Source organism: Onychostoma macrolepis, chromosome 19, assembly GCF_012432095.1.
Source record: "Onychostoma macrolepis isolate SWU-2019 chromosome 19, ASM1243209v1, whole genome shotgun sequence".
NCBI lineage: Eukaryota > Metazoa > Chordata > Actinopteri > Cypriniformes > Cyprinidae > Onychostoma > Onychostoma macrolepis.
The window spans coordinates 6,012,122-6,039,282 of NC_081173.1; the positions used below are offsets into that span (position 1 = coordinate 6,012,122).

General features: G+C 36.4%; 1 protein-coding gene across 2 annotated transcripts in view; it reads left to right on the top strand.

Moving 5' to 3' along the window:
- Window positions 1–27,161, top strand: part of cpsf1 (cleavage and polyadenylation specific factor 1) — a 30,828-nt gene extending 3,667 nt beyond the window's left edge. For both annotated transcript variants that reach the window (XM_058754035.1, XM_058754036.1), the window contains exons 7-38: window positions 410–556; window positions 666–805; window positions 2,664–2,774; window positions 2,884–2,977; window positions 3,165–3,252; window positions 3,344–3,475; window positions 4,485–4,536; window positions 4,622–4,713; window positions 5,272–5,346; window positions 7,050–7,130; window positions 10,756–10,848; window positions 10,976–11,089; window positions 12,342–12,483; window positions 12,573–12,751; window positions 13,874–14,013; window positions 14,106–14,292; window positions 15,072–15,278; window positions 15,361–15,450; window positions 15,542–15,685; window positions 16,552–16,704; window positions 16,858–16,974; window positions 17,846–17,936; window positions 18,029–18,113; window positions 19,676–19,817; window positions 20,765–20,917; window positions 21,010–21,186; window positions 21,537–21,603; window positions 21,941–21,988; window positions 22,086–22,241; window positions 22,369–22,498; window positions 25,202–25,340; window positions 26,872–27,161. In XM_058754035.1, coding sequence (XP_058610018.1) covers window positions 410–556; window positions 666–805; window positions 2,664–2,774; window positions 2,884–2,977; window positions 3,165–3,252; window positions 3,344–3,475; window positions 4,485–4,536; window positions 4,622–4,713; window positions 5,272–5,346; window positions 7,050–7,130; window positions 10,756–10,848; window positions 10,976–11,089; window positions 12,342–12,483; window positions 12,573–12,751; window positions 13,874–14,013; window positions 14,106–14,292; window positions 15,072–15,278; window positions 15,361–15,450; window positions 15,542–15,685; window positions 16,552–16,704; window positions 16,858–16,974; window positions 17,846–17,936; window positions 18,029–18,113; window positions 19,676–19,817; window positions 20,765–20,917; window positions 21,010–21,186; window positions 21,537–21,603; window positions 21,941–21,988; window positions 22,086–22,241; window positions 22,369–22,498; window positions 25,202–25,340; window positions 26,872–26,919 — 3,814 coding nt within the window. In that variant the 3' untranslated portion in view covers window positions 26,920–27,161. The remainder of the gene's footprint in view (window positions 1–409; window positions 557–665; window positions 806–2,663; window positions 2,775–2,883; window positions 2,978–3,164; window positions 3,253–3,343; window positions 3,476–4,484; window positions 4,537–4,621; window positions 4,714–5,271; window positions 5,347–7,049; window positions 7,131–10,755; window positions 10,849–10,975; window positions 11,090–12,341; window positions 12,484–12,572; window positions 12,752–13,873; window positions 14,014–14,105; window positions 14,293–15,071; window positions 15,279–15,360; window positions 15,451–15,541; window positions 15,686–16,551; window positions 16,705–16,857; window positions 16,975–17,845; window positions 17,937–18,028; window positions 18,114–19,675; window positions 19,818–20,764; window positions 20,918–21,009; window positions 21,187–21,536; window positions 21,604–21,940; window positions 21,989–22,085; window positions 22,242–22,368; window positions 22,499–25,201; window positions 25,341–26,871) is intronic.

Genomic DNA, 27,161 nt, shown 5'->3' on the forward strand with positions numbered 1-27,161 from the left:
TTTGTTTGATACAAAAATATAGTAACAATAGTAAAATTGTTAAATGTTATTGCAATTTAAAACAACTGCTTTCTATTGTAATATATTTAAAAATGTAATTTATTCCTGTGATGGAAAGCTGATTTTTCAGCATCTTTACTCCAGTCTTCAGTGTCACATGATTCTTCAGAAATCATTCTAATATGCTGATTTGCTGCTCGAGAAACATTTCTGATTATTAACAATGTTGAAGAAAGTTCAAAAGAATAGCATTTGTTAGAAATAGAAATGTAACATTTATTTAATGTGTCCTTGCTAAATGAAAGTATTAATTCCCAAACTTTTTAACTGTAGCATATCAGACTCTATTCAAATTAAACTGGTATTTATTTACAGCAAGATCTCATTCAAAATATTTCTTCTTTTTTAGGCAGAAATCAAGTTTCCTTCCCAGTTACATCATTGATGTTCGTGAACTGGATGAGAAACTCCTAAACATCATCGATATGAAGTTTCTCCACGGTTACTACGAGCCCACACTGCTTATTCTGTTTGAGCCCAATCAGACGTGGCCGGGGTACGACTGCTCATCTGATTATCAACACTTCATTACACATGCATTTCCTGTCTCGATCATGTGATTCAGTCTTTAGCATCGCACACTTTGTGTTGTTTGTTATGTTAAGGCGTGTGGCAGTGCGTCAGGACACGTGCAGTATCGTGGCGATCTCTCTAAACATCATGCAGAAGGTTCATCCAGTCATCTGGTCTCTCAGTAACCTGCCCTTCGACTGCACTCAGGTCATGGCTGTGCCCAAACCCATCGGTAAAATATCATCCTCACTCACCTCTACTCTTACTGCACCTGCATGAGCTCCATACCGACGTTCACCTCTGGTTTTATGGCAGTGCTTCTCAACAAGGTCCTCCATTGTCTGCAAGAATATCCCCCTAGCCCTTGTTTTGTTTTCAAACATTATTTTATTCTAATGGCACTCCCAAATTTCTGTTAAGTAAACAATAATAATAATAAATCATGAATAATTAAATCCAGAAATTTTAGAAGCGTAATGTTCTTCAGAGCTATAGGCAAAAGAAGTGAAAAATGTCAGTTTTGGTCGAATTTGAAGTTTTCACAAAGTAAAACAGAGCAAATAAAGTGTAACAGTATTAATAAAAACAGTATTCTTCCACCAAACAATGTAGTTCCTCAGAAACAGTTGTGGTTCCAACAAAGTGGTTGCCGAGCAACACACAAAGTAAACAAAGGTGTAGGTTTGTGGTGTAATTTACAACGGCTTCGAACGTGGCTCAACCAATCAGAATCAAGGACTGGAACTATCCGTTTTATAATAGTAATTAAACATCTAAAATGACCTTTGTTTGTAAATTTTCTGAGTCCAAACCAGTGAAAAATGATTTTCAAACCCATGCAGATGAAAACAAAACGATCACCCTATAAAGTACATTATTGCGAAATATGTCTTGGCAAGATTCAAGTCAAGTCACGTTTATTTATACAGCGCCTTTAACAATACAGATTGTGTCAAAGCAGCTTTACAGTATTAAATAGGAAAACAGTGTGTCAATAATGCAAAAGGACAATAGTAGACACTCAGACATAATCTGTTATGTCTTACATTGTCTTACATGAATGTTTAGTTAATGCTTGGGGAAAAATCTGATGTGTAACATTATATTAGATCCATGCATTACAGTAGAGTTGCCTCGATCTTAATCAAACATTAAAAGAAAAGACGGAAGCACTCGCTGCTTTTGATTAAACTACTGTTTATTTGCATCTTTGTTCTTATTTTTAATAACAAATATAAAGTAAAAATAGCTATATTGTGATTAATAAAATAGTAATTATTATTAAGAAAAGGATTAGAGGAAAAGGTTATTTTGCTTTGGAATCTTCAGAAAACTTTAACTCAATTTTTCTCAAAATCGCCTTCAAAGACTGTAGCACAGTCATTTTTTGAAGGTATTTTAATGGAGAATGTGAAAATAAATAGAACTCATTTTTGAAAATTTGCTCATTCCGACTCAGTTTTTAAGGGGATGACCATCTTGATTTTTAGTTGTTTTAGCTCATAGTTTTATTAAGTTTTATTGTTAGTTTTATTATTTTTATTCACTAAAAAGTATTTGAAATCATTGTAAGTTCTCTGAGACCCCCTGTTTCAAGTGTGCTCAGGCCCTCTGGTTGAGAACCACTGTATTATTATGGCAATATTTTTGTTATAGGTATTAGGAGTATTTTCTTTTGAACTTAATGAGTGTTTCTAAGTCATATCAGAAAAATAAACCTTCCAGTTCTTGTATTTCATCTATTTTTATATATTTTTGTTTTGGAAGCTTGTTTTAGACAGTATAAATTTAGCCAATATTAACTCTACAAGCATTAGCATGATATAATTTCTTTCATAAATGTTAAAATGTGAGAAGATCAACAATAATTTATGATCTTAAAGGCCTTCTGATCTCATCTGTTGTGCGTAAGTATTTGAAATGAGTTTTGTTTGTTGATATAAATTGGGCAACTTTAACCAGAAGGTGAAGGAAAACAAGTCAAGTGTTCAGCATACATAAGGCTCCAGTACTTCAGTACGGCTTAAAAGCATCCCAGCATCCATCTCTTCAAGCTGTTTGAATGATAATGTTGTGTGTTTCGTGTTCAGGTGGAGTTGTGGTGTTCGCTGTGAATTCATTGCTGTATCTGAACCAGAGCGTTCCTCCGTTTGGAGTGTCACTCAATAGTCAGACCAACGGCACCACAGCTTTCCCCTTGAGTAAGTTCTGCTCAGACTTCTTCCCTCCCCAAAATAACCTCTTCACAGTCAAAGTTACGATTGCTAACTGGTGCCATTTCACTCTAATTCAGTCTGTTTTGCTCTTCAGGGTCACAGGAGGAAGTGAAGATCACGCTGGATTGTTCTCAATCATCCTTCATCACCTCTGATAAGATGGTCATCTCACTAAAAGAAGGAGAAATGTGAGACCTTCCGCTTTTTGACCATATGCTTTACATTTTACATTTACATTTTAGTCATTTAGCAGACACTTTTATCCAAAGCGACTCGGAAGCAATCGAAACCAACAAAAGAGCTTTATGTCACATTTGGTCATTTGGATCAGAGATCTGACCGTGTTTGTTGACCGTGTGTCTTGTCATGTTGCAGTTACGTGTTGACGCTCATCACAGATGGCATGAGGAGCGTGCGGGCGTTTCACTTCGATAAGGCTGCCGCCAGCGTCCTGACCACTTGTGTGAGTGATCAGCTGAGCCGGCAGCATCCGTTTTGAATCCTCTGCGCTTGATCACAGACACTCACACACTCTCTCATCTCTCTCCTCTCAGATGACGACCATGGAGGCCGGTTATCTGTTCTTGGGCTCTCGTTTGGGCAACTCACTGCTGCTCAGGTACACTGAGAAACTCCAGGAAACGCCAATGGAAGAGGGCAAAGAGAACGAGGAGAAGGAGAAACAGGTGTGTGAACCATTGCGAAGAGAAGTACACTTCAGCATACTTGTTGTGGAAATAATATAATTTAGAAGAATAGACTAGTGTAATTTCAGACAGTTCATTGCATGTTTTTTTAAATTAAATAAAATGGCAATTAAATGGACGTATTATAGTATTTATTTATAGATGCATTTATATTAAATGCAATTAGCTGAACTTAAGTGCTTTTTTGACCCACTTAAGTAGTACTTGCACATCTCTAAATGTAATTTCATAATTCTGTTGTCTTTGAATTATGGTTAAAGTTGAATTTACTGTCAAGCGTTTATGGTAAACTAAAATATACTTAAATGTCATTTCTGCTAAAACTTCTATGTCATGTATTTAAACATATTTGTAATACCTGGAATGATAAAGATGCAATTTAGTATATTTAAATGTTCACTTTAAATGTAATATATCACACCGCAGTTAAAATTATAATCTTTACATGTGCTTCAGTATGTTAGTCAACACATCAAAAAAAGTGTACTTATTTAAAGCATGACAAAATATTATGAAAACTTAATTTAAAATGCACTGTTAAGTAAGACTTAAAATTTTACTTTATTTCAAAGTGCACTTTTTAAAACTCTACTTAAGTGTGTTAAACACTCATGAAAGTGAACTTTTATTTCATTAATATAATATTTTCTGTAATTTAAGTGTTTGAAGTACACTACAAGTGTGCATTTTATACAATCATGCACACTTCTTTATCGTAAGGGAATGAACGCATATAAGCTACACCAGCAGTTTGTCCAATTCTGCTTTTGTACAATGCCGGTCACATAAAAACAGTTACGATTAGAGTGAAATGATCTGTGATCTTATTGAAAATAAACTTTAGCCCATCTTTCCTAAAGCTGAGATCCAGCCAGTGATGAAAAATATATTTTTGTATTGACAAATAATCATTAAATGTCTCTTTTAAGCTTGTAAAATCTTTTGTGAGAAGGATCTGAAGCTCATATTGAATGCCTCTATCTTCCAGGAAGAGCCTCCTAATAAGAAGAAGCGTGTGGATTCCTTGGCTAACTGGGCAGGTAGTGTAATTAATGGCAGTGTTGTATGTGGTTCAGATATTTGTGCTGTTGTGTCGTGTATTTATGTGTGTGTTGCTGTGTTCAGGTAAGGCCAATCTGCCTGACGAGCTCGATGAAATCGAGGTGTACGGGAGTGAGGCTCAGTCAGGCACTCAGCTGGCTACATACTCGTTTGAGGTGAGGTCCTATCTAATCTGTTCTCAATAACATATTTCATTTACAAAATACCACATATGTGACCCTGGAGCAAAAAACCAGTCTTAAGTCGCTGGGGTATATTTGTAGCAATAGCCAAAAATACATTGTATGGGTCAAAATGATTTTTATTTTATGCCAAAAATCATTATGACGTTAAGTAAAGATCATGTTCCATGAAGGTATTTTGTAAACTTCCTACCGTAAATATATAAAAACTTATTTTTTGATTAGTAATATGCATTGCTAAGAATTCATTTGGACAACTTTAAAGGCGATTTTCTCAATATTTTGACTTTTTTGCACCCTCAGATTCCAGATTTTCAAATAGTTGTATCTCGGCCAAATATTGTCCGATCCTAAGAAACCACACATCAATGGAAAGCTTATTTATTCATCTTTCAGATGATGTATAAATCTCAATTTCGAAAAATTGACCCTTATGACGGGTTTTGTGGTACATGATCACATTTGTACATTTCCAGTGTTGCTGCCTGTATGAAACAGATGTATTAAACTAGATTTGATATTTATGTCCAGGTTTGTGACAGCATACTGAACATAGGACCCTGTGTCAGCGCCTCCATGGGAGAACCAGCCTTCCTTTCTGAAGAGGTACCTCTAACTTTCCCTACAGTGATGACGTATCTTTTTAGGCCAACCTATAAGTTCGCATCTCTGTACTTCCCTGGGCAAAAACCCAATAGGATTTTTCCACTGGGTTTAGGATTATTGCAGAAAAATAATCCTCTGTGTAAACTCTGTGACCAACAAGAGCTTATAATTCATACATGTTTTGTTCAGCATGATAATCTTCACAAATTAACAAAATTTTTATGAATTCTGAAGCCTAAAAACAATCAGCAGAAGTAAAAAGCTAAACAGGTTATAAACGAACTACACCATGGTCACATGACTTCTGGGCCACCATCACTGAGCTTCTGACAACTCTTTCAGTCTTTATTTAAAAACATTTTCCCTGAAAGTTTGAGTCAGAATAGTTTGTAAGAGTGTGATTATAAACACAATGAGTAGGGATGTAACAATGAACCACGAGCCATTGAAAATCGATGTGATGATTCAAATCGGTTGAGATGCTAAACAGTTAGGGGTTGGAGTTCATATGAATAAATCTCTGAGGGGAACTGACTGTCTTTACAAAAGTTTAGATGGCATTTTTCTTTTCATCTTGCCTCTGAACAATGCATATTAAAATAGTGTTCATAAGCACAGGTCTGCTTGCAGCGGTAACCCAGGAAACACTATATCATTGCTGTTCATGAGCGCCACCTGCTGGCAGAAAGTGAATTTGCGTCTCATTCAGCTCCTCTGCTGTTTCGTTCAGTTATTTTTTATGTATAGTTTCACAAAACTAAAGTCAGACCATTCTGGTTTTGCTTGATTTCGAAATTATACAGCCTAATTTTTTAGATTAAAAACTGTTCATGCTGCATCTTTGTTTGGATCATGATTAAAATGCAGGTGGTTGCCTCTAATTTTAAATGGAAAGAGCACAGACAAAGCATTAGATTGTTTATATGAAGAGATTAATTTTATTTGTGTAACTTATTTGATTCGGGGTTTGTTTTAAAATTTCAATTTAGTTTTGTTATATTTCAATTTCACAAAGAAACGTGCAGCAATAGCCTAATAAAAGGACACCTTTTCATTTACTGTATAATTTGTCTTCAATCTCATTTTGTTAAAAAATCAAATCGTGAATCGAATCGTGAGTTGAGTGATTCGTTAACAATGAGGCTGTGAAAGTAACTAGTGATCATATGAGTTTATCTGTTCAGTGTGAGGATGTTTCAGAATCAGAATGTGCTTTATTGCCAGGTGTGTTTACACATACGAGGAATTTGTTTTAGTGACAGATGTTTAAAGTCCAGACAACCTCTGCAGTCACATTTAGACACTTGTTAGCAACGGCCTTTTTCAAGACAAGTAAAAGCTTTTAAAAAAAATCATAAGGGCGTATTACTGATGTATTTTATGTTGTAGAATTAAATGTGAAAATATCATGAGCTTGTGTTCACAACAGACCATAATTCAGGCATTTAACCAAAAACCCATATACTTGAGAACGATGGAGCCAGAAGTGCTAAAATACGAACTTGTTTCTGGGTTTTCCATCATTTCTGCAGCTCTCCTGTTAAGATAGTGAGGTATTTACTGGTAATACTGAACCCTGAGATACAGCATGACAAAAAAGACATAATTAGTCTCAAACATGATTAGTTCCATTTAACAGTTGGCTTTGTGAAACTGTTTGTTTCTGATTAATTGTGACGCAATATCAATTCTTCCATCATCAGTTTCAAACTAACCCAGAGCCGGATCTGGAGGTGGTGGTGTGCTCGGGATACGGCAAGAATGGAGCTCTCTCTGTACTGCAGGTATGATTATCTGTGACGCTGTACCTCCTGTTCCTGTGCTCGTGGACAGGCATTGCATTCCTGCATGTCTGCGCATGCATCACAGCCGTGGCTGTAGCCAGGCTTTGAAAATACAAAAATACAACTCATTATATACACTATAAACACTTTAAAAGTGACAGACATGTAGATGTTTGTGAAAGATGATCATTTTTAAATAATACCCTATTTATTGCATCAAAATTTGTTAATACTTTACTATGGGGTGGATAATTTTATCAGTTGTTTATTATTCATGCAACAATACATATTACTGTTATAGTTTTTATTAATAACCATTGCTATATAGCTGATAAATTTGTCTAGTGCTCTTATGAATGTTTATAGCATGATTTGTGAAAATGTAACTACTATACTGAATGACGTAGCATAGACTTCTTCATGGTGCTAGTGTTTGCGTAATTCTTTTCATTATGTAACCTTGTTCTTCTGTTTTTGATAGCATTGATAACGTTTCTGACTGATAATATCATGATGTTTTTTGCGTTTGCCTTAACGAATGCAATAACCTGTCCATGGGATATGATTACTGTTTACTGTCAGTTTAAGTGCCGGCGATGCAGTGTTGCCAGATATCGCTAATAAAATAAATAAAAATAAACCGAAATAAATTCAAATCTTTTGCAATTAAGATAAGATAAAGATATCGGTAAACTGTGACTTCCAACTTTCTAAAATGTCAAATTAAGTGGAAAAGACAAGTCCAAAAACGCTTATAATAGCTGGATCTGGCAACATAGAGGCTGCGTCCGAGCCCTCACTCACAACTCTCTCAAGCCACGTTCACTCCAGCAGCGATCGTTTTCACACCACGGATGCTAAACATTCTTGCAAACTGTCTAAACTTAATTATACATGTCATGCAGACATTCATTTGAGGAGTTTAACAGCAAATTAGTCATTCAGAGAACAAATTTTATTTTTGAACACGAAAAATGTATAGCTGGCTACAGGCCTGGTCACAGCTGTGTCTGTTTGAAGTAAAGATGCACAGCACGCGGTCCTGCGGCGGGGAGGCTCGTCTGCCGCAGGCCGCTGCGGGTGCTACAGTGACGTCTGGGCTTTACCAGGGCTGCCTCAGAGATGGTTGGAGAGGCCTTTAAAACACCCGAGATACAGCGGAGACACGCTGCTCATGCATTTCACTCAGGATGCATGATGCTAGTGTTATTTGTCTGAGTGCTTATGAACCCGAGGCTCTATTTGCACCTGGTGTTGACATGCGTCTCAGGTGGTTTGATTTTAATTGTGAATTAGGTTCAGTGTGGGGTCCAGAAAACATCCTAGTATGCACCTCATGAAGTTGGTTGAGTCAATATTCAAACGCTGGAATTTTGAAAACTTTAAAGAAGAAAAAATATTTGAATTTGTTTAACACAAAATTCCAGTTGCGTAGTTTTAATGACGTTGTTCTAACATAAATAAGGAATGAAAATGGTGATCTGTTGATGGGATCACATGAGACCGAGATGAGATGATAATATCAGGTGTGAATATGACATGAATTTGCTTGCTCTATGGACACAGATCACAGATCACCATGTTTCTGGTGTAAATACAGGTGCATCTCAATAAATTAGAATGTCGTGAAAAAGTTCATTTTTTCTTGTAAGTTATTTCAAAAAGTGAAACTTTCATATATTTTAGATTCATTGCATGTAAAGTAAAACATTTCAAGTTTTTTTTTGTTTTAATTTTGATGATTAGAGCTTACAGCTCATGAAAGTCAAAAATCAGTATCTCAAAATATTAGAATATTTACATTTGAGTTTCAATAAATGACCATCCCTACAGTATAAATTCTGGGTATCTCTTGTTCTTTGAAACCACAATAATGGGGAAGACTGCTGACTTGGCAATGATCCAGAAGACGAACATTGACACCCTCCACAAAGAGGGTAAGTCACAGAAGGTCATTACTGAAAGGTGTGGCTGTTTACAGAGTGCTGTATCAAAGCATATTAAATGCAAAGTTGACTGGAAGGAAGAATTTGGGTAGGAAAAGGTGCACAAGCAACAGAGAATACAAGCTTGAGAATACAGTCAAGCAAAGCCGATTCAAACACTTGTGAGAGCTCGAGTGGACTGAAGCTGGAGTCAGTGCATCAAGAGTCACCACGCTCAGACGTCTTCAGGAAAAGGGCTACCAAGCCACTTCTGAACCAGAGACAATGTCAGAAGCATCTTAACTGGGCTGTGGAGAAAAAGAACTGGACTGTTGCTCAGTGGTCCAAAGTCCTCTTTTCAGATGAAAGTAAATTTTGCATTTCATTTGGAAATCAAGGTCCCAGTGTCTGAAGGAAGAGTGTAGAGGCACAGAATCCATGTTGCTTGAAGTCCAGTGTGAAGTTTCCACAGTCTGTGATGATTTGGGCTGCCATGTCATCTGCTGGTGTTGGTCCACTGTGTTTTCTGAAGTCAACGCAGGAAATTTTAGAGCACTTCATGCTTCCTGCTGCTGACCAACTTTATGGAGATGCAGATTTCATTTTCCAGCAGGACTTGGCAACTGCCCACACTGCCAAAGGTACCAAAAGCTGGTTCAATGACCATAGTGTTACTGTGCTTGACTGGCCAGCAAACTCGCCTGATCTGAACCCCATAGAGAATCTATGAGAAACAAGAGACCCAACAATGCAGATGAGCTGAAGGCCACGGTCAAAGAAACCTGGGCTTCCATACCACCTCAGCAGTGCCACAAACTGATCACCTCCATGTCATGCCGAATTGACGCAGTAATTAAAGGAAAAGGAGCCCATACCAAGTATTGAGTACATATACAGTAAATTAACATACTTTCCAGAAGGCCAACAATTCACTAAAAATGTTTTTTTTTTATTGGTCTTATGAAGTATTATAATTTGTTGAGATTGGTGGGTTTTTGTTAAATGTGAGCCAAAATCACAATTAAAAGAATGAGTTGAATTTGAGTTGAATTACTGAAATAAATTAACTTTTCCACGACATTCTAATTTGAGATGCACCTGTAAATTTAAACTGGGTTTTTGTCAGTCATGCCAGTTTCAACATGATTGATGAAGGAGATTTTAGAAGTTTTGATAAATGTGTATAGTTTTTTTTTTAAGTAAAAAAACAAAAAAACACTTTAGTATAGGGACCAATTCTCACTAGCAACTACTTGCTTAATAGCATGTATATTACTAGCAAATTGGCTGTTTATTAGTACTTACAAAGCACATATTAATGCCTTATTCTGCATTACCATATTTTAGATCCCTTAACCCCATAAATTTAACAACTACCTTACTAACTATTAATAAGCACTAATTAGGAATTTATTGAGGCGGAAGTCATAGTTAATAGTGAGAATTGGACCTTAAAATAAAATGTAACCAAAAAAAAAAAAAAGTAAATATCTCTTGAGTTAAGAATTTTTAGATATTTTCACTGGGAAACAAGACAAAATTACTGAGGAAATCGCTATTTGCTATATTTATAATATGTCTCAAATGTGTATTGACAGTATATTGGCCACTAGCAGATGAAAAGTCCATATAGGTCAACCATTATTACTGAAATTATATTAAATTTGTGGTATTGAAGCATTTATTTTGCTGTTCTATAGAAAAGTATCAGACCGCAGGTGGTCACAACGTTTGAACTTCCTGGATGCCATGACATGTGGACAGTCATACACTGCGAGGAGAAACCTGAGAAGGTGATTTATGTTACAGTCATCTTTCTAAAGTCTTTTATTTTTAATGCAGATAAATTCAAAGATAAAAACCCATAATTCTGATGTTTAGCTGTAAACTGCTTAACTTTGAAACTCCGTGTGTCTGTAGTCTCCACCGGAGGGCGATGTCGAGGGTCCAGAGGAGGAGAAGCACGAGGCCACAGTCGAGGATGACAAGAACAAACACGGCTTCCTCATCCTCAGCAGAGAGGACTCCACCATGGTAATCAAAACATGTATTATGTATAACATACTACCATACTTTAGGCAGTAGGCATATGACGGTATCAAATTTTCATGTTGCGTTTAATTGCTAATGCTTTTGTCACGTATACGGTATTATTACGATATTGAAATTTAGTTGCAAAAAAGTGTTGTCATATAACAGTTTTAATAAATTTTTTCTTATAACAAAAAGAACTGAACATTTAAATACAATAAAGCAATACACAAAAAATGTATAAAGTTAAAAATTTCACACAGATTAAAGTGCAGAAGAATTATAAAGACCAATAGGTATCACTTTACAATAAGATCTCATTAGTTAACCTTAATTAACGTTAATATTAACAATGACAAATAGCTACATTTGCTACAGAAGTTATTAATCTTTGTTAAAAAATACAGCTGTTAGTTCATTTTAGCTCAGGTCCATAATACAGTTACAACTTGTGATTTTAACAACGTGCTATTAAATTTTAAAATGACGTTAGATTAATGAATGTTTCGAAGAATTTTTCATTGGCAGTTTATGTTAACTAATGAATTAACTAATGTTAACTAATAGAGGCTTAATGTAAAGTGTGACCAAACAATAAAGAATCAAAATATTTTCAAACAATATCTAGGTCACGTTGTAGTCCAGATTAAAATGTAAAAAAAAAGTTTTGAAATAAATAGCCTATTAAGTTTAAATATTTAAGTATTTGGCGCTGTGATGAACACCATAGCGAATACAAAAATCTGAATGGCTTTTTAAATCATTTAAATACGTTTCAAAAAGTAGCTCAGCTGCTTTGTTTTATGGGGTTTCCAGGGTAACGGCTGCATTTCTGCTGTTCAGCGCCATCTGCTGTCAGAGAGTGAAAGTGCGCTTTCGTTCAGGGCTTGTTTATATGAGAGTGTGCATGCGTCTGTGACACAGCATACAACGGTGTTGTGCATTGTGACCAGCTGATGGGAAAAGTATTCTTAAAATGCATTCAAAAAATTTGTATTGGGCTAAATAATTTTTTTAAGTGCTCACGATAACAGTATCGTGCATGTTCAATATCGTGATATATCGCATTACCGGCACATGTCTACTAGGCTGTATATACTATATAGTAAGTAGCATGCTAGTATGTCATTCCAGGCAGCTAGATATTCCCATGACTGCTTTCTCATATCAGCTCATTGTCACAATGCTTTTTTGAGGCAGTTTATTGTCATGAGATTTTTGGAGGAGTGCTTCATTGCTCTTGCGGTGTGTTTAGATCCTGCAGACGGGTCAGGAGATTATGGAGCTGGACACCAGTGGTTTCGCCACGCAGGGTCCCACTGTGTATGCGGGCAACATCGGAGACAATAAATACATCATCCAGGTGTCTCCTATGGGCATCAGACTGCTAGAGGGAGGTGAGGAGCCACATCAGTGTGTATGTAACTGTGACCGTATGATGGATGGATCTGGTGTCTCATCTGGTCTCTTCTCTTCTTGCTCTCAGTGACACAGCTCCACTTTATCCCTGTGGACTTGGGCTCTCCCATAGTGCACTGCTCTGTGGCCGATCCATACATGATCATCATGACAGCTGAGGGAGTGGTCACCATGTTTGTGCTGAAGAGCGACTCGTACATGGGGAAGAGCCACCGCCTGGCGCTGCAGAAACCACAAATCCACACGGTCAGTCCATACAGATGTCATGTACTGGTCACACGTTTGCTTTTGAAAGAATCTCTGATGTTCACCAAGGCTGCGTTTATTTGAAATGCAAAATGATGTAGGAAGTCCTGCTTTCTGAGAAATTGATCAAAATTAAGTTTATGCTTAACCAGAAAAAACCCTGCCAATGTTGTAAGAAATATAACCACAGTTTGAAAAGAAAACAAACGTTTATTTTATTTTATTTTAGCTCATTTGCATTTAAAATTTTCTCTGGTTTTAAGTCTAAACTCAGATCTTAATTTTGAAAAAAAAAGACTTGCATCATTTTGCATTTCAAGTAAATCTCTTGATTTAAGAATTTTCAGATATTTTTTACTGAAAAACAAGACAAAGCCCTGAGTAAGAAAATCACTTTTTCTTTTATAGTCACCAAGACTGCATTTGTTTTATTGTTTATAAAAACATTAATATTATGAAATATTATAACACTTTAAAATAGCTGTTTTCTATGTGAATATATGTTAAACTGTAATTTATTTCTGTGATCAAAGCTGGTCTTCAGTGTCACATGATCCTTGATCCAGCTGATTTGCTGCTCAAGAAACATTTATCATTATCAATGTTTAAAATCAGTTTTGCTGCTGAATATTTTTCTTGAAACCATGATAAAATTTGATGAATGCAAACTTCAGAAAACAGCATTTATTTTAAATATAAATCTTTTGTAACATCATAAATGTCTTTACTGTCACTTTTGATAAATTTAAAGCGTCCTTGCTAAAAGAAATAAAATTTAAATATTAATTTCTTAAATGAAAAAATCTTACTGACTCTTACTGAAAAAAACAGTAGTGGTATTTTATGCTGAATCTCATGAAAAACATCTAGGTTGTATTTTATCACAAAATCTAAAGCAAGTAAACACAATGAATCATATTTTTAGGAGAGAAGACTTTTTTTTTTTTTGTATTGTGGAGTTATTTTCATGAAAATCAAACACATTTTCACCCAGATTATTATCACCCTAGTGGGTCTGAGCTTTTCGTAAATCCCATTTTTCTCTGCGGTGATTCTGTGAAATACAGTATGACTTTATTGTTGAATACCTTTTAAAGTGTTCTCAATGTTTTGTTTTTGCAGCAATCCCGTATTATTACGTTATGTGCTTATCGTGATGTCAGTGGCATGTTCACAACTGAGAACAAGGTCAGCTTCCTGGCCAAAGAGGAAACTGCCATCAGAGCCCAATCAGATACAGAGACCATCATCCAGGACATCAGGTAATGGCCACCGATCACACCAGACACTCAAATTGCAGCTCGTCTCATATTCTCACAATGACTGTTTTTCTTCTCCTCGTGCTGTCCGTCAGTAATGTGATGGATGATGAGGAAGAGATGCTATATGGGGAGTCGAACCCTCTGTCCAGCCCCAGTAAAGAGGAGCCCAGCCGCAGCTCTGCAGCACTGAACTACACTCAGACAGGACGAGAGGGTGGCCAGGGCAGACTGGAGCCGTCGCACTGGTGCCTTCTGGTCCGAGAGAATGGAGTCATGGAGGTGACGAACATAAATATTGATTTACTGAGAGTTCCTTCAAAGAGCTGCTTGGATTTTGGGTGGATTTGTGGTTGAAAGAATGTATGTTACTAACTTACTATTAAGTATTAAAATGTTTTTTAAAAAAAAAAATTTTAATTACACACTACTTGTCAAATGTTTGGCAACATTATGATTTTTAAATATGCTCACCAAGGCTGCATTTATTTGATTAAAAACTGTAAAAACACTAGAAATTTTGCAACAATATTACAGTATTAAATAAGGATCATGTGACACTGAAGACTGGATTAATGATGCTGAAAATTCAGCTTTAATTCATAGTAATAAATTACATTTTACAATATATTCACGTAGAAAACTGTTGTTTTAAATTGTTATAATATCTCACAATATTACTGTTTTTGAGCACATAAATGCAGCCTTGGTGAGCACAAAAGTCTTTAAAACATTTAAAAATCATAATATTTTTAAACCTTTCACAAGTACTGTAATTTTTAATGTTAAAATATTTAAAATTCCCTGTATGTATAATGTATGATTCTAAAACCCATATAATTTACCCAAAACGTTCATTCAAAACTATCCCTGAACTACCTTTACGAAGTATATAGATTTGTTCAGTATGAATCATGCGTTATCAACAGATTTACGTGACTAATCTTATTCATTAGGGACTGTTTGGTTATTCAGTTCATGTTATAAGCTTCCATAGAGCGTATGCAAAACAATCTGATGTTATTGTTCATTAAAAATGTTTATTGTGATTTGTTAATCAGATATACCAACTTCCTGATTGGCGCCTGGTTTTCCTGGTGAAAAATTTCCCTGTTGGTCAGCGTGTTTTGGTCGACAGCTCCGCTAGCCAATCGGCTACTCAAGGGGAGCTCAAGAAGGAGGAAGTGATGAGGCAGGGAGAAATCCCATTGGTCAAAGAAGTTTCTCTCGTGTCTTTAGGCTACAACCACAGCCGTCCTTACCTGCTGGTGAGTATTTATCACAGAAACTCCCTGCTCCTCTGGATGAATTGAGGTTTAATGTTGTGTATTTTACTGTATTTGTCAACAGGCACATGTTGATCAAGAGCTTCTCATCTATGAGGCCTTTCCCTACGACCAGCAGCAAGCTCAGAGCAACCTGAAAGTGCGCTTCAAGAAGGTACAAACTGACCCTAAATACTCTCCACGGGACGTTTACTCTAGTGATGTTTGAATGATGGTGAGTGGTGGCTCTGTTTTCTTCCTGTCAGATGCCTCATAACATTAACTTCAGAGAGAAGAAGTCCAAAATGAGGAAGGACAAGAAGCCTGATGGTCAGGGAGAGGAGACTCTGGGGGTCAAAGGTCGAGTGGCCAGATTCAGATACTTCCAGGACATCTCGGGATACTCTGGGGTACATTTGTCTGTGACTTTGTTTGAAAACTGAAATGTATTTATCTGATCATGTTTTTTTTTTTGACACTTGTTGATGGCCTTGCATTGTGCAAAACTTAAAAAAATCATGTACTGTCTGACAAGCAGGGTGATTTTAGTGCTATTTATATACTATTAAAGTATATTTATTCATACTTTACTATATTAAGTATTTTAAATTTATTTTAATTTTTTCACTTTTTATTTTAATTTTAGAGTTTCACTGGTTTTGTTATGTGCATTTGTCTTTTATTTATTTATTTATTTATTTTTAAAATATTTCTGTTTAGTTTTATTTTTCATTTCAGTCTTAGTTTTAGTAATTTTGCTACTTCAGTTTAAACCTATTTTATTTCACTTAGTTGTCAAGGCAGCATTTCTAATTTTAATTTGTTGTTTAAGGTTTTCATCTAATTTATATTCTATTTTATTGTTCTTTTTTTATTGTATACTTGTATTTTATTCTTAGAAACCGGTTTTGTCGATCATGAACTGTCTGGCAAGCAAGTTTATTTTAGTATTATTTATTATACTATTATATAGTACCTTTTTATGTGCTGTCATCATCTTCTTATTTCTATTTCTAACTTTTTTTATTTTCATTTCAGCTTCAATTTTAGTACTACTTTTTTATTTCAGTTAGTTGTCAAGGCAGCATTTCTTATTTATTGCATTATATTTTATTTATTTTTATTTTCTTATATTTTATTTCAGCTTGGTTTCATTTACGGAAAATCATTTTTAATAGTTTTACTTTAAGTTATCAATAACAACCATTCTGGCTGATGTAAGATATTGGCACCAAATTCATTTTGTAAGAGAAAAACTACACTGCTTGTTTTCCAGGTGTTTATCTGCGGGCCGTCTCCTCACTGGATGCTGGTGACCTCTCGTGGTGCGATGCGGCTCCACCCCATGACAATAGACGGCGCCATCGAGTCCTTCTCTCCCTTTCACAATATCAACTGTCCCAAAGGATTCCTCTACTTCAACAAACAGGTACAGACAAGTCCTAAAATCCACACTAACATTTGGTATTAGATCACATCTCAAAATGACAAAAGTGGCTTTTCATCCTCCGCTGTATCAGGATATCTTGAGAAAATAATCTTGACAGGTTTAGGTTTAACTGAAGTGTGTTTGTTGCTTTAGGGCGAGCTGAGGATCAGTGTGTTACCCACATATCTCTCATATGACGCTCCCTGGCCTGTCCGCAAGATCCCACTCAGGTGTACTGTCCACTATGTGTCGTACCACATGGAATCAAAGGTAATGCATATGCTGTGGGCAGGAGATGATTAGTTCACTGCATTTAGTAACTGAGCTCGTCTTGACCCTTTTTAAACATTTATATGAGGCTTAAAGAGATTATTCACCCAAAACTGAAAATTCTGTCATCATTTACGCGTGTCATCTCAAGTGTGTCAACTTCGGTGGAGCATAAAAGGAGAAATTTTTAAGATTTAAACAGTTTTGGTTTCCATTAACTTGAATTGTAAATACATTGGAAGTCAATGGGAGCTAAATGGTTTGGTTATGGCAACATTCATCAAAATATCATCTTTTGTGTTAGGACCAAAAGTTTGCAGATTTTGCTTGTGTTCAATTTGGTCACACACATTTGTGTTATGTTGACCAATTAGACTGACAGTTTTTGCTCCTGTGCCTTAAAGATTCTGTATATAAATGAGGTCTGTTATGACTGGCTAAACTAATCTGCATAAATAACATCTGTGTCCAGCAATAAAGGTGCTGTATGTGATTTATTGACTGTACTAAAGCATAAAAATTATATTTAGGGAACATGTTAAGTTTACATACTTATTTCTCCGATTAACAACGCTACTTTGAAATTGTTTCCGTCTGTGTGACTCTGCCCACTGTCAGTTTACCCAATAGTAATTCTACACGCCGGGTTGCCAGTTGGCGCAAATATATTTATTCAACAACTTACAGTGTAAAGCCCGTCCTCAATCTGGCAACCCGCATGAGCGTCGAGTCTGAGGAGGAGGAGGCAGGAGAAACAAAGATCTTCAGTATTTTGAATTTGGGCTGCCGTCAATTTTACATACCACACCTTTAAATGACTGCAGCCATGTAAACATGGCAGTCATATGTTGATCAGTCGTGTGTGTTTCAGGTGTATGCGGTGTGCAGCAGTGTTAAAGAGCAGTGCACACGCATCCCCAGAATGACCGGAGAGGAGAAGGAGTATGAGACCATCGAAAGAGGTGGGGGACACTGTTTGCTTGCATGTGTGTATGGATAAAGTGAATGTGTCTGATTTGATGGGTCTTTATTATTTTAATTGTTGTTTTCTCAGATGAGCGGTACATACACCCTCAGCAGGAGAAGTTCTCCATTCAGCTCATCTCTCCGGTCAGCTGGGAGGCCATCCCAAACACACGGTGAGAAGCACATTCACACAACCAAAACTTTGAAGCTTTAAAAAGGTCACTACAAGACATCTAGTAACATCTATCAAGTAATCTACATGAATACTGTAGAGTGGTTTAATCCAAGTGTAATCCTTCTGAAGAGATGCAATCACTTTATTTGATGAACGGATTTAATTTAGGCTTTTATTCACGTAAACGTTTAGCAGTGCACATACATAGAGCCATTGACCATATTTGATGTGCCTTAATGAACATTTTGATGCATAAAGTTTAGGTGGAATGGACTTTCAGTGGAGGGACAGAAATATCTCGGGTTTCATTAAAGGGTCATGACATGGATTTTTTAAATTATTTTAATATGTTCCTTGAGGTTTATTTATAATGTTAATAAAGTTTTTTCACCACAAAAAAAAAAACAAATATGTGGAAAAAATTATTTTCAACTCTCATTTTGACCCTCTGTCTAAAATGACCTGTTTTAAGCAGCGGGTCCTTTAAGTAGGGTGACCACACGTCCTCTTTTTGGACCTAAAAAAATGCGTCCGGCCGGGATCTCTAAATTGCCCAAAATGTCCGGGATTTGGCTTTTGCTTTCTACAGTCGCCATTCATTGTGTGCATTTTTGTATTAAAGCCCTGCACTGAATTTATGGCCTGCTCTCGCAAACATTCTAATATTGAATATAATTTTCGCGCATCAGGGAGCTGCTATCAATATGCAGAGTATTTAAATCGCTTTGGATGCAACTCTTGTTGGACATAGGGTTGCCAAATCCGCATTTTTTTTGCACGGAATTGGGCTGATTTTAAACTGTTGCGGCAGGTTGATTTTCTCCCATGGGTTAAACCAAAGTCCATTTTCTATAGTCTTTGGTTAAACTAAGGTTTGAAATATTGCATAAATTACATTTGACTTGAAATGCTTGTATTGAAACAATTAGCATTCAACCTATGATAAAACTGTTGTAGATGTTAAGTTTTGTGAAGGATGCATCTGGTAGGAAGCCTTTTAGCTGTCTTTATGATCAATCTGCAAAACGGTGTCTGTAAAATATGTATTTTAGGTATAGAAATGACATATTTTGAGTTTTGATATGGGATATGGTCATTGGGCTACTTTGGGGATTTTTTTGCTCACATCTGACACAGATCCGAATTTGTTGCATATGTGTAAACAAAAATTGACACGAGATTTTTTCGCATTCGATCTGAGCCACTTCCAAATGTGGATTTTAATCGGATATATATCCGATATCTGGACATGCAAATGACTGCGCCTGGGTGACGGCATCTTGCACCTCTGATCCAAAACGAGCCGTTTTCTGAGGGTTATTACATAAATGCATTTTTATTGATGATGAGGACATTTTAAGTGATGGAACTTGCAGGATGTATTAAGCATACAAACACCTCTTCTGTATCAAAAGATCAAGGGAAATTTAGTTCCTCATGACCCCTTTAAAAATGTCTTCAAGATGAACGGCGGTCTTACAGGTGTTGAACTGACATGAACATGAGTAAATGAGGATGATCTGTCTGTTCTGTGTAACGTTGTTGGACTGTCTTGGTCAGCGTTGATCTGGAGGAGTGGGAGCATGTGACGTGTATGAAGACGGTGGCTCTGAAGAGTCAGGAGACTGTGTCAGGCCTGAAGGGATACGTGGCCTTGGGCACATGCCTCATGCAGGGAGAGGAGGTCACCTGTAGAGGAAGAGTGAGTCTTCACCTACACACACCTGTCAACACTCCTGACCGGTGCAGAAACTGTGGAAGTACATTAATATACGTCTATTAAATAAGCTTTTTGATCATCACTCAATAGCATTTAGTTACCAATGTGATGCCATTTTAGAAATACTCTTTACAGGTGCATTTGATTCATATGACAACTAAAAGTTAAAGAGAGCAATATGGCTGGTCGTGTAATCGCAAAATGGGATAAAAACATTTGTAAGGTGGAACAACATTTAAAACTGCACCACGTATGACTGCTTTTAGTCAGGACTGCCTGATCAATTGAAATGAAACCGAATTTGCTACAAGGCTTAGTGCGATTATCAAATAACAATGGCTGCCATTTAAATTTTAGGTCTCTGCATGTTTTATATTAAAAAAAAGGTTTAAGATTTAAAATTGTAAGAAATTAAGGCAGACCGAAATCTTATTGTAATCTATTGTAATTTTACAGTTGTACTGTAAAGTAAAAAATATATTGTTGTTCTTGAATACATTTTTGTTTTTGAGTGAAATGTTGCAATAGTAAAGTTTCTTATTTTCTTTAATGTTTTTATTTAGAAATCAAAATAATTATTATTATGATTTATAATAATAATATTACTTATTTAGAAATATAATTATAAAATTGGCTAAATTGTGCAGCGCTACAAAAAAGCAAAGCAAACATGTATTTTTCTTTCTTTCTTTCTTCTTTTTTTAATTGTACAATAAAATATAGTGAAGGTATATATACAAATAATTTAAAATATAATATTATTTCATTTCATTCAATACTTTTAATTTATTAATGAAAACAATACAACATTATTTTTGAAAGTAATAATTATTATTTATAATATTACTTATAATTTAATATGAAATGTAATTAGAAAATAGGTCAAATTGTGCAGCCCTACAAAAAGCTGTTTGTTTTCTCTGTGACAGATCCTGATTCTGGACGTGATTGAGGTGGTGCCAGAGCCCGGTCAGCCCCTCACCAAGAACAAGTTTAAAGTGCTGTATGAGAAGGAGCAGAAGGGGCCCGTCACGGCTCTCTGTCACTGCAGTGGATACCTGGTGTCTGCCATCGGACAGAAGGTAAATCGCACGTTTGAATGTGCGTCATCACATAAAACACAATGACATTTCTGTTGATTCTGTATAATGTGAGTGTGTGTGTGTGCGCGCAGATCTTCTTATGGAGTCTGAAGGATAATGATCTGACCGGCATGGCCTTCATCGACACGCAGCTCTACATCCATCAGATGCACAGCATCAAGAACTTCATCCTCGCCGCTGATGTGATGAAGAGCATCTCTCTGCTGCGCTACCAGGAGGAGAGCAAGACGCTCTCGCTCGTCAGCAGGGTATCTGCCAAGAGTTTGCACTCAAATATCAGCCAATGACACTCAATCCTTTATGATTCAGTTGATTTAAAGGATCTATTTTTAATTTAAATTTTACTGCCAATTTTGCAGACTCCTGGAATGATAGTCAATTATGATTTGTTGAAATCTCGATCATCTTTTGCCTCTTGTTTGACTTGAGTGCTTAGCGTACAAAATTGAGCATGGTTTAATATTGTTTACTATTTGAGTAGTTTAGATTCGCAAATTATACCAGTGTACCTTGAGGTCACAACACAATGCATACATGCTGCACAAAATGCGTTCAGTTTTGATATAATTGTTCCAATCCTCTTTTTGTTTCTTCATAGGATGCAAAACCCCTGGAGGTTTACAGCGTAGACTTCATGGTGGACAACAACCAGCTGGGCTTCCTGGGTAAGTCAATGCAAAAATGTGAATTCGCGAACGCACGATATACGCCTCAATTGCGTCTTCCGCGCAAGTTCAAAGATTTGAATTTGATTGGAAAATTTGCATGATGCGTTGTCGGACAAGCCAATCAGCGAAGAGCTTATTGACACGCCTGGTTGTATCAGAATGTTTTAATTTGTTTTTTTCATTCACGCGAGTGAGTAACGCAATGCAAATATTCGCTTATCGTTTGATGTGCACACACCATTACTCTTTTATTCTGTCTCACCATTAGTTTTACGCTTTAAACTCGTTGATTCTTGCAGACGTCACTGTTTTGACCTCTTAAACCCTCTCTCAGTTTCAGACAGAGACAAAAACCTGTTGGTCTACATGTACCTGCCAGAAGGTGTGCCATTTATTTGATTCTTTCAGCAGTACTGTGAGACTTTGCTCTTTCCCAGTGTCTTATATCAAACATATGTCCTTTATTATACCGCCTCCAGCCAAAGAGAGTTTCGGAGGCATGCGTTTGCTGCGGAGAGCCGATTTTAACGTGAGCGCTCATGTAAACGCCTTCTGGAGGATGCCGTGCCGCGGCACTCTGGACACCGCCAGCAAGAAGGCACTCACTTGGGACAACAAGCACATCACATGGTTTGGTGGGTCTCTTTTGAACACATTTGCACCCTAGCAGTTAATGGGCATTCATGAAACACGATCATTGACCAGCATTATTTCACTATTGCTGAACTAGTGAACCCAGTTTGATTGTCTGTGTCTGTGCAGCTACGCTGGACGGTGGCGTCGGCCTGCTTCTGCCCATGCAGGAGAAGACGTACCGCAGACTGCTGATGCTGCAGAACGCCCTCACCACCATGCTGCCACATCACGCGGGGCTCAACCCAAAGGCCTTCAGGTACTGACTGACGTAAACCAAAGAAACCTTACAATGTTCCAGCTTCTGTCATTTCTAGTAATGTAACGATATCAAAATCTCACAATATGATCCTGAAAAAAAAAATACTCAATGGAAGTCAATGGTGTCCCAGAACTGCTCTGTTTCCCACATTCTTCAGAATATCTTCCTTTTGTGTTTTCATTTTTGGGTGAACTATCCCTTTAAGCTTTTATTTTGATGGAGACGGCAGTAGAGCAGCACGTTAACAGATTAGTGCCGCGATCGTTTCGGTGCGAGTCTATTTTTGCTGCGCCACTTGCGCTGAATTAAAGCCACAGTGTATTGTTCTCGATCAAAATAGACCTGATTGACATGAAAAATAACAAATTTCACCATAAAGTCATGTAAGTGAGGTGTTTCGTGTTTCACAATCACCATATGAAAAATAAAATGCATGAAAACACATCACTTCCACAAGTTTTTGCCCAAACTTCAAAGGTCTGTTAAATTAATAAAACTAGAGGCATTTGTTAGCTTTAAGATTACTTTTTCAATTCAATTATTCAATCCAATTACACTTTATTGTTTGAATTCTTTCCAAAATTGATCTTGCATCTCACAACGTGTACTGTCTGTCTGCCTCACATCAGTTCACATTGATCATTACTAAACAAACAGTACAATAGACGCACCTTAATACAAAAAACAACAGTATACATAAACACATGGCTACAGTGCATTAGAGTCCTTTCTATTTTCCAGAGGCCTATTTGAACCCCCAATTCTGATTTATTAATTTTACAGACTGATACACAAAAGATTTACGTAATATATTCAATCTAGCATATGCAACTCTAAGCCTTCTGTTAGATGGCAAAAATTTATATTACTCATACAAAATGTGAGAAGGGTCAGACATAATTTTTCCTGACAGGGTCTGCAATTTTTTCGTATACATATCTTGAAAACTTGGCTCAAGTTTATCGTGAAAACTACCTAACTGTTATATATAGCATGTTATTTCCATATGTGTGTGGGACAGAGGGGAGGGGAACACGGTCACATCACACAGTATGCTGGCCATTTCATACATCGAAGCACATGGCACACGGTGTTCAGAGGAGAACGCTGGAAAATGCGACAGAATTGACGATACTCGTCTGTATTTGCAGTACACAAGCCGCTTCTGCGCTGCCTCCAGTGTGAAACCGGCGTAACTGGTGGCTGTTGCTTTCCAAACGCGTGCTAAACTCACAGCACGTGCAATAAACGAGTTCACTGCATTCATTCACTGTGAACGGAGCCATTCTGAGGCGCGGAAAACACCGGATCAAGAGCTAAAACACGCAGCAAAAACAGACTTGAAAGCCATATTGTGCTTTCGGTTTTAGTTTGTTTGACAGATACTGGCCCAAAACAAATATATATTTTAAAAACTGCACTTTTTGCCTGGAAGACCTTTCGTTTCATATCGTCATGTAACCACGATAATATCGAGACAGTTTTGCTATCGCGATATTGATAATATCGTTACTTCCCTAGTCATTTTCATTACCCCAGTTTCTGTTGTTTTGACATTCAACACATTTTTTCATAGATTTGCATTTGTATCTCAGGGAATTTGTGCATTTCCGGAATCGTCTTTTTTCTTTGGAACAGATTTACTTAACCCTTTAAAGCCTACTGTATCATATTTGTGACCCTGGACCACAAAACCAGTCGTAAGGGTCAATTTTTCGAAATTGAGATTTATACATTTTCTGAAAGCTAGGACAATATTTGGCCGAGATACAACTATTTGAAAATCTGAAATCTGAGGGTGCAAAAAAATCTAAATATTGAGAAAATCGCTTTTAAAGTTGTATAAAAGAAGTTCTTAGCAATACATATTGCTAATCAAAAATTAAGTTTTGATGTATTTACAGTAGGAAATTTACAAAATATCTTCATGGAACATGATCTTTACTTAATGTCCTAATGATTTTTGGCATAAAAGAAAAATCAATAATTTTGCTATTGCTACAAATATACCCCAGCGACTTAAGGATGCAAAAACATTTCTAAAGCCTCTAAATTACCAACATGAACACAATCTACTACATGCCTTGTCGTCTGATTGATAATTCATACTTTTTTTTTTAATAAGTAAAAGGTCTTTTACTATCATTGTAAAAACATTCACCTTCAGCCTGTGGTTCACGTGTCTTTCTGTGGTGAAGTCTTTCCTGATTTTTATAAAGGAAACATAAGAATAATAACTTTTTTATTGTTAGTAATATTTCAATATGAACACTTACTGCACTGAAGCAACTTGGGTGTATTTGATTATCCATAAATTTTTTTTCCATACACCTTTTTAGAAAAATCATGTTAAAATACGAGTATCAAATATAATCATCAGTTTTTCGATGAACGTGTATTTGTTTATCTCTCAGTCATCATTGTATTGCATTATGTGCTTTGGAACTACAGAGCTTCGATTATAAAACTTAGCCTTATTACATATTATTGGAAGATATAGAGTGACAACTGATATTTATATGCATTTATATGCTTACAGAGTTAATATTGTACAAATGAGACTCTTATCATGCAAATTTTACATGAGCATTTCACAAAAATCCAAATATTTCAGAAACATTTTCATGACACTTCCAGGCCAGATGTGGCATTTCTAGTTCTTTGTAGCCTCTGAGTATTTGCTGCTGTGTTTTTCTGCAGGATGCTGCACTGTGATCGGCGGACGCTGCAGAACGCGGTGAAGAACATCCTGGATGGAGAGCTGCTGAATAAGTACCTGTACCTCAGCACCATGGAGCGAAGCGAACTGGCCAAGAAGATCGGCACAACCTCAGATATTGTGAGTGCTGGACTCAAAGACACTTACTGTCACGCTAGACCAGAGGAAATGAAGTTGTGCAGGAAATATATTGAATAATCATTTTATATATTTAACAGGTTTTCTGTATATCCTTAAAAAGTCTTAGATCAATTAAATCAAATTAAATGCCTTAAATCAGGGGTGTCAAACTCAGTTACTGGAGGGGCCACAGTCCTGCAGAGTTTAGATGCAACCCTATTTAAACACCTGATCCAGCTAATTAAGTCATTCAGGCTTATTTGACAACTAGATGGTTTGTGTGGTGGAGCAGGGTTGGAATAAAACTCTGCAGGGCTGCGGCCCTCCAGGAGCTGAGTTTGACACTCCTGCCTTAAATGATACATTAGGGTCTCAATTATTATTTCAAGAGGTTTTAAATTTGTGGATGGAAAGACAAGAATGATTTCATTGAATAAATATGAGCGCTGCAACTTTCAAAGTAAAAACACAGCGTGGGTGTTTTTATATCAATGTATCGCTGAAGGGAACCGTTGGTCTTCAGAAAAGTTTCAATGGCATTCTTGTCTTTCATCATTCCTATAATGACTGATAAAGCGGCGTTCATGAGCGCAGCTCTGCTTTGTGTGCAGTCCAGAGAAACCGCTATATTTCTGCCGTTTTAAAAGCGCCACCTGCTGGCAGAGAATGAATTAGCATTTTCGCTAAGTACATCTGCTGTTTGTGTTCAGACCAAAGCGAAAATCGACCCATATGCAGCAAACACAGTTGTAAATGTGAACCAGTGGATTGTCAAGAAGCTAATATGCCTTCTAAAAATCTAAAGAATTAAAACAGTAAGATATGTGTTTAAATTCACACATTAATTGATACTTTTGATTAATCCCTTTTTTAAAATTGGTTTAAAGGCTGAAATGTGAAGTTTTATTTTTATGAAAACCTGTATTTGAACTTTTTTTTTTTAATACAGTAATCTTAGAGTTTAATATGTTACCATAGACACTGCCCTACTTTGCTCACATTTTATTTGTGTAGTCTTATAAAAATCCTGCAAATACCCTGATTTAAGCAGTACTGGAAATTGTGCTTTTTTTTTTTTTTTTAAGAGTTCAGTAAACAAGAACTTAATATGTTAATGTGCTTCAGAAAAAAGAAAAAAAAAGCCAATGAAAACAGTTCCAAAAGAAGCCAAAGCATCAAGATTATCCTGGCCCCCCCCAAAAAATACAAAAAACTGTCGGTAACATACTGTAGTTAAAAACACTGCTGCCGATTACACTTTATTTTAAGGTGTCCTTGTTACAGTGTAATTATACATTTAAGAACAGAGTAATATTAATTAACTACATATACTTACTGTATGGTTAGGATTAGTGTTTGGTTACTTGCATGTTATTATGCATCATTTATTGTTATTATAATAGTAAGTACATGTAACGTGTAACAATGACACCTTAAAATAAAGCATTACCTGCTGCCCTCAAGTGCTACTAGAAATGTCATGCTCGTAATTATCTTCCTTCCCGTTCATGAGCTTTTCTGTTTGTTTCAGATCCTGGATGATCTTCTGGAGATCGACAGAGTAACCGCTCACTTCTGAAGAGCTGCTGCTCTCACGCTCAGTGTATTTCGTCACCTGATGATCCTCAGCTCACTGTTTTATATTTCAATGTTTTGATAGAAAATGAAGAAACTAAAATTTGTCATACAGTTGGTTTTTTTTGTTGACAGAAAGAAGGAAATGCAGTAAAGGGTATTGCATTTCTTTAGAATATTTTGTAAAAAAACAAAAAGAACATGTATTGCGTGTTGACATCCAGAACAAACATGCTGATACTCCAG